At 37.7% G+C, this 8314-nt stretch overlaps 1 protein-coding gene across 1 annotated transcript; it reads left to right on the top strand.

The window, feature by feature from the left end:
- The first annotated feature begins 1804 nt into the window (after positions 1-1804).
- LOC150083910 (general transcription factor II-I repeat domain-containing protein 2A-like) lies at positions 1805-2275 on the top strand. Its single transcript, XM_090375596.1, has one exon. It carries the CDS (start codon positions 1805-1807, stop codon positions 2273-2275), a length of 471 nt encoding a protein of 156 aa, XP_090231722.1.
- The last annotated feature ends 6039 nt before the right edge of the window (positions 2276-8314 follow it).

The raw sequence follows: 8314 nt of genomic DNA, 5'->3' as shown, positions 1-8314 counted from the left end.
TTTTTGCCCTTCAGGAAATTTAGGCAATTAGTGCTGCTGTGCGAATTAAGAGATCTAAAGCATTCTACAACTTAGTGGTATCTGGTAAAACCTATCCGACCACCTATCCCACATACGGAGGGGGTTGCGCTAATCAAGAATGAGCAGATCAAGGGGTATTCCCAATGGGCTCTGACCCACCTTCTACTGCAGTGGTGTCCACACTTTTCCCTTATGGGGGCCATATTCAAAAAAATTCAAAATACATTTTCCATATCTTGTTGCATGTAAAATAAATTTTATTAGGTACAATACAAAATTATATTTACTGAACAAAACATTTAATGAGAATTTTTTTGATAATTAACAAAATTTAAAATGCTGTTTTAGTTCACTTTCCTTGCGGGCTGTAGGTTGGACACTTTTGTGAATCAACTGTAAGTGCCCTGTTCGAGAATTAGAAAAGTGATTTTCTTTTATCCTGACAAATAATCACCAGTTGTTTTGCGGAAGTGCGTTATCCACATTTTCCCTATCTCTGTTTACATGGTCACAGTACCTGAATATCTGAATGACACCGGCATTTTGGAAAAAAAAGTTTCAAAAAAAAGAAGAAAAAATTCAAATTTAAAAACTACTGTAGTGACAATGCTGATGACGAGAGATGGAAAACAAGGACAACGAAGGTATTAATCCTTCTAAACATGAATTGTTGGCATTTGGTGAAAGTGAAATTAGAAAATTGTCAATTAGGTTACAGTTAAATGAAAGATGCAATGCATGGATTTTGGGGATACTGAATTGATAAGGTTTCTAAAGAATTGAAGAATTTGATGAACACTCTGAGTTCAATACCAATTTCATCGAGTGAATGTAAACGAGGATTTTCAAAAATGAATCTGATCACCAGCCCAATCAGCACTCCGTTGATAAAAAAACAGTTTCTTCACAACTGTTTCTTAAAATCGTAGGCCCACCGCTGACCCACTTCGATCCAGCAAAATATGTCTCGATTCGTGGCTGCTTCGGAAACGTCATTCAGCAACCACACACAAAGAGGAAGAAAAGAAGTCAGCATAGGACGGGTCGGCAACCTGCGGCTTATGAGCCGCATGCAGCTCTTTTAACACGTAACTGCGGCTCTTTAACTTTACAGCTCACATGAAGCTTGTTTTGTTATTTGTTTTTTAGGAGCATTAGCAACTAAGGCCATATTGCTCTGGGGATATGCAGTGGTCATTCCCTGACCTTTCCGCATATTCCGTATTTGGTGGGCACGGGCTCGAACCCCTGTCTAAAAAAAAAAAAAAACATTTCACACATCCATCCTCTCTAAACGTTTGTCGAGTTCCTCCTTGAATTTATTAAAGCTATCAACATCCGCAGCGACAGATGGAAGTTTGTTCCAGCAATCAACTACCCGCTGGCAAAAGGCAAACTTCCATTCATCTATTTAACCGCACATAAAATTAAATGTTTGGTTTAATAGATGTACGGAAATATAGTTAAGAGACATTCAATTATATCTCATATTGTCACTAACTTCACAACGAGATACCAGGTATTGCACTACTTCGGATAAGTAATGCTTTTCTAGTAGAAGACTACTCCCTCAGTGGGTGGTGCTCATTGAGAATAAGTAACAGTAGTTACTTATTCTCAATGAGCACATTTTATGGATTAACTATGATGTATCTACATCGATGTTATACAGTTAATTTAAACCCATGTGGAATTATGCCTTGTGCATTTAGTCTTTAAATACAGTATCATTCTGTTCACCATTTGGCATCTCTCATATTGTGGCATTAACTTCGCAACTGTGATGGCAAGGATACGTGTAGAACACATGGATCAATACGTTTCAAAAAAGCTGTGTGATTCAATGGCAAAATGTGGGTACTTTTCATTGTGTCTGGATGAAAGCATTGATCAAGTAGACGTAAGTCAACTTTTAATTTTTGTTCAAACTGTTCAGGAGGACTTTACTATTAATGAAGAACTGCTCAGTCTTGTATCTTTATATGGGACTATTAAAGGTGCTGATATTTTCGAGGCAGTTCAAAACTCTGTTATAAACTGTGGAGGATTCGATAAATGTTCCTGCATTATAACTGATGGGGCCAAAGCTTTGATGGGGACTGGAATCGGGTTTTGTGGACTATTGAAACGAAATAATATTAACTGCCCTACCATTCATTGCATCATTCATCAAGAAGCTCTCTGTGGAACTACGTCAAGTCAATGCTATGAAAGTAGTTGTAAAAGTAACCAATATTATACGAGGAGGTTATAGATCTCTGACCCATCGTAAGTTTCGCGATTTCTTGAGCGAAATGGATGTTGTATATGGCAATTTGCTTCTCCATTCTGATATTCACTGGTTAAGTGCCGAAAAATGTCTGGAGCACTTTTTTGCCATTCGGAAAGAAATACTCATATTTCTTAAAAACGAAGTGAAGTCTGACACAACAGAATTTGAAAATCAAATGCAAGATCACACCTTTTTATATGATTTTGCATTTTTAACAGATATGACCAACCATTTGAATGAGGTGAACTTAAAGCTGCAGGCAAACAACAGAATATTGCCACCTTATATGGTCATTTGAATGGTTTTAAAAGTAAACCGAAGCTTTTGAAATCAACATTGACCAATAATATTTTTACTTTTTTTCCTAATTGCAAAAAACTATTTGAAGAAATGAAGAATTTTGAGAGAACATCATTTTCAGCTCATATAAAGTGCACTGAAACAATCATGGAGGATTTTGAGAATCGATTTGGCGTAATTGAGGAAATTGAAGAAGATATTTCAGTTTCATTCAACAGATATGAAATTCAATTCAACAGCATTGAAAACGTAAGATCTGACCTCCAACTGGAATTGTGCGATTTGCAATCCGACCCTTTTTATACTGAATCGAAAAAGGAGAAGATTTTTTTTTAAATTATTACCAAGAGAGCGCTATCCGAAATTGAGGGACTTTGGACTCAAGATGTGCTCAATGCTCGGGAGCACATACCTTTGCGAAAGCACTTTTTCAATGATGAAATTCATAAAATCCAAATACAGATGTTAATTGACTGATAAATCACTTTCCAATTTATCATCATTCTTCTCTTTCACCAAGAAAAAGAAGAATGATGATATCCAGCCCAGACCCTGAGGGTGCCAAACCCATACTCATCAGATGTGAGCCCTGGGGATATTTAGGAAACCATAACGCGTACTTGTTTTTTTTAAGTCTAAAAATTGGCAGAAACTACCCATCGCGTATTGACTTTTCAATGAGGATTGGTCACAGTTGTTGTTGTTGTTTGGTTTTTAGGAGGCATTAGCAATTAAGGCCATATTGCTCCGGGAATATGCGGTGGTCATTACCTGACCTTGCCGCATCCTCCGTATTTGGTGGTGACGGGCTCGAACCCAGGTCTAATCAAGAAGCGTGTGTTACGCACTGCTGCTCCTTCCCACCTGGCTACGGAGGCGCCTGATTGGTTACAGAAATATATGAATGAATGATATCACGTATAGATTTAGTCAGACAGGTAACAGATTATGCGATTTTGTGCCGAAATTGAAAGTGTACCATTTGTTTTATTACTGTCGATTCGCGCACGAAGTTTGGAAGAAAATTTGTAGGTTTTTGAGAATAAGACAATTCACGCTGGAGGAGGTAATCTTGCAATTCGCTCATCCCTTGAGCAAGAAAAATGTTCACGATATTTTTAATTAAAGTGGTAAATATCGTGTGTGGAAGCTTCGAAAACGGAAAAGGTTTGGGACCTTTAGGGGATGTCTCTGGGACTTGAAATAAACTATGTCTGCATTCATGCAAAGGTTTTTACATCTGGAAAAATGGCGTTTAGGGTCTGATAAGTTTCTGAAAAGGTAGGGTGAGCCACCTCTTCTGTGCAGTTTGATTGGAGATGAGGTTCATCTAAATACTAGTTTTAGTTATTTAACAAAAAAGGCACCTGGTATTTTTCATTTATTACAAAATTCTGTTTTCTTGATAAAAATCTAGACCTCATAGGCTCTAATATTCTCATCAACACAGTTCTGTTCATTCTGAATTACGATTTTCCATGATAATTTGAATGTTATAATTCATTTATTTTGGTTTGATAGATCTGGTCCAATAGTTTTTTAAACATTAAATTCACAACAAGCTTTGAAACGGTGCGTCTGGGTAGTGGTGCCCAATGAGAATAAGTAACAGTAATCTTCCCTACTAAAGAAGTATTACTTATTCGAAGTAGTGCAATACCTGGTATCGTATTGTGATGGTAGCCACAATATCAGAGATAATTAAAACGATGCCTTTACAATACATAAGTAATTTAATTTTATGAAACCGATATTATGCAGTTAATTTAAACCAATTTGGAATTATGCCTTGAGCATTTTGTCTTTAAATACGGTAGTCTACCATGCACAACAGAATTAAAAAGTTTTCTAAAATCGAAGTAAATATAAAGATTATTTTTGGAGTATTCACATCACATCATAATATCCAATCAAATTTGTCAGACAAGACTTTCCCTTAACAAACCCAAGCAATCTTGTCTCGATGATCCTGCAATGCATCTTTAACCAGTGACTCCATTATTTTCCGAGTACAGAAGTTAAACTAATTGTTCTGTAATTATTCGTGTGAACCTTTGATCCCCCCCCTTTGTGAATTGCGGATACATTTCTACATATCCAGTACGAGGGACCTCCCCTGAGTCCAAGGATGCTCTTGTAATCATGGCTAAGGGTTTGCTTACTTCTTTGTCGCTTCCTTTAATATAACTGTATAGATTCCATTCACCGCAGGTGCCTTTCTTATGTTTAAGTTCAACAATTTCTTCTCCACCTTGTTCTCAGTTATTACAAAACTATTAAGCTCCCTATTAGAGTTTAATAAGCTTCTGTCCTTCACTTCCCTACAGAATTCCTCTCGTCTGAATGTAAATGCAAAATACTCGTTCATTTTGTCAGCTATCCGAGCAGGATCATCAACAGTCCACCCGTTCAATATCAAATGCACCAATCTAATTGATCCCCTTCCTTCTAGAGTTTTTATTAATAAAGAAGTTCTTGGTGTTTATCTTTGCAAAGATTTCTCATAATCTTCCCTCGCTTGCCTAACCTCCTTTGTGACTTGATTGCAGACCATAGGCTTCTATATATACCATAGGCTTCTGTGTATCCTCATAATTTATATACATCCCATGTATTTTTCTCCTTGCCACGAGCCTCATTAGTTCATCTGACATCCATTTATGCCTAAACCTTGAAGAGTATTTCTTAATCTTAAATATTTCTTAATGTGAAGCAGTAACTCCCAAGATCAAAATAATATACATTTTTTAATACTGCATATCATCAAATATTAATGATTCAATGATCACATTGCACTAAAAAATCATCACGTAGCAGTAATCTCATAGTGATAAACCAACTGTTTGGTACCACCCTCAGGTCAGTGGAAAAAGAAAAAGGTTTGGGGTTAATTTTGTAGTCGAGATGAAGTTCCTGAGCTATGTAGACAGGTTGCAGGACAGCTCATGGGGTTTTGTCAATAATATACAGGAAGTTAAATTTTGACAGCAGGAATAAGGAAGTGATAGTCATTGTCCCTTCGTTGCCCTCACCAACGAGATTTGTGAGGGCAACGAAGGGGTGCTCTTGCCAAGAAAAAATCTTCTGTTCTACCAATTTAAGTGTTGGAGACTTGGAACCTTTCAGGTGGTCTGATTGAGGTGTTTGAGGCTTTGAATTGATTGAGCAAGTTCAATACTGAGAGGATTCTATCTCTTGCTCAGACTACTCAAATGAGTAGGTACAAATATCGTGTCAATGATATATAGGAATTTTGCTAGCAGGGATAGGGAAGTGATTATCACATTGTACAAGGCAATGGTCAGGCCACACGATGAGTGTACTGTGTAAAGGTCTGGAGTCCCCATTTTAGGAGGAAGTAGAATTCCTAGAACGCGTGCAAAGAAGGGCAACAAGAGTGGTGAGTGGAACAAAAGGAGTGCTCTTACCAAGAAAGGCATAAGTTCTGCAAATTGCAGGACTTAAGCCTTTCTTGGAGAGTAGGCACCTGCGAGGTGATATGATTGAAGTGTACAAGGCCTTGAATGGGTTGAGCAAGCTCAATGCTGATGTGCCTCCTCTTGCTCAGATTAAGAACCTGAGGGGACATAGATTCAAATTGAAGAAAGACAGTTGTAGAATAGATGTGCGGAAGTTTGTATTTAGCCAGCGGGTGGTTGATTAGTGGAACAGACTTCCATCTTTTGTGGAGAAGTTGATAATCTAAATAAATTTAAGGCTGAGCTGGATAGGCATTTGGAACGAATTGAGGGGTGAAATGGGAGGTTTTTTTTTTTTTTTTTTTTTTTTGCTGATGCTGTATAAGCTTGCTTTCTTGCATTGCACACCTCTACTAATGCTAATGCTAAATTCAAATTGAGGAAAGATGGTTATAGTATAAATGTGAGGAAGTTTACCCAGTGGCTGGTCGATTGCTGGAAGAAACCTCCATCCGTTGTTATGGAAGTTCATAGCTTAAATGAATTGAATTGAATGAAAAACTAGAGAAACTATTAGAGGGGAAGAATAGGTGAAATGTGACGTACCGTTTTTGCCGCTGATGCTGTATAAACTTGATTTCTTGCATAATTTGCCACTAATAATCCTAATGTTAATGCTAAATTTCGAAAACTCGGACTGTTCTTGCTGTCATTCCCAAAACTTAAATCTTATTCGGTATAAAATTCTTATCAAATATACTATTTCCTGAAATAAATATTCCTAGAAATATTTATTTCAAGATTTGTTCTCGTAGATATCAGAATGGTGATCATCAAAGAGCAAGTTCCAAGTTCAGTTAGGGTCTAAAGGGAGCTACTGCTTCCCCACGATCAAAGAATATAGATTTTTTTTACTGTTGGATATGATTAAATCTTAATTATTCCATCATCACGTAGCAGTAAAAATCCGTGAGAAGCTTTTGACTCCATAAATGGAGTTAGTTTGTGTCTATTCCCGACAGTAAGCTTTCTTCTCCTGAAAAGGAGCTTTTCATCCAGTTAAACAGGCATGTCCAACAACGGAAATGCACTATTTCTGGTCGCAGTACCCATGTTAGATGAGGTTCTTCTCAGGTAACCCAAGTATGAAATTTAAAAGAAATACACTGTGCTGCCACTTTATTAGGTACATCCGTGCTGTGCACACAAATGGTTTGTCCCACAACGTTGCAAGTCACATGGCCGCAGTTGTAGATATAAATGCATCTGGACAACCTTTATAGTATCACTTAAGCGTACAAACCGTAGGGAGAATGGGGAAAAGGAGTGATCGAACGGACTGCGATTCTGGCATGGTAGTAGTTGTAAGACGTGTTGGACAAAGCATCTCTGAAACGGCAGTTCTCCTGAACTTTTCACGTACCACAGTTTCAAGGGTGTATCGAGAATGGTTCAGTGAACAGAAAACATAATCTCAACGGCACTCTTGTGGAAGAAAATCGCTTGTTGATGATGGCTAGAATTGTGCAAGAGGATGACTAGAATTATTCAAGCAAACAGACGGGCCACAATGTTGCTCATCACGTCAGAATACAACTTTGTTGCGGATCACTAGTCGCACTTTGTCGCGAATGGGCTACAACAGCCTACGGCCACATCGCTTACCTTTGTTATCAAGAAGAACAAGAGAGCTCACCTCCTGTGGGCACAGCAACACCAGCACTGGACTATCGAAGATTGGAAAACAGTTGCTTGGTCTGACGAGTCGAAGTTCCTGGTGCATCATGTTGATGGAAGGCTCAGAATTTGGCGAAAAACAATATGAGTCCATGGACTCGTTATGTCTGACGACTACTGTGCAAGTTGGTAGGGGTAGTGTTATGGTGTGGGGAATGTTTTCTTGGCACACGTTGTGTCCATTGATAACCATAGATTCGCATCTGAATGCCACATCGTACCTAAACATTGTTGCTGACGAAGTGCATCCGTTTATGTTGACAGTTTATCCTCAGTCAGATAGTCACTTCCAGCAGGATAATGCGCCGGAGTACAAAGCCACTTTATTAGGCAAAAAAAAGTCATTGTCACGTTCCTGGAACCATTCCATAGTAATTGGAACCATTATTTTTTTTTATTATTGTTCATATTTAATGCTACTAATAAAATTATATTATTATTATTATTAGTAGTAGTAGTAGTAGTAGTGGTAGCAGTCTGATGTAATTTTTTTGTTCTCTAGCAAAATCTTTACCTGCTTTTTATGAAAATCTATGCAACTAATTCAAGGTTTTGTCTGTGATTT

This window comes from Mastigoproctus giganteus, chromosome 6 (assembly GCF_048544385.1).
Source record: "Mastigoproctus giganteus isolate SK-2022 chromosome 6, ASM4854438v1, whole genome shotgun sequence".
NCBI lineage: Eukaryota > Metazoa > Arthropoda > Arachnida > Uropygi > Thelyphonidae > Mastigoproctus > Mastigoproctus giganteus.
The sequence above is the reverse complement of the archived record's forward strand: the minus strand, read 5'-3'. Positions and strand labels throughout refer to the sequence as shown.

Coding starts and splice junctions, on each gene's coding strand:
- LOC150083910 (XM_090375596.1), top strand. CDS start 1,805: ATGGCAAGGATACGTGTAGAACACATGGATCAATACGTTTCAAAAAAG.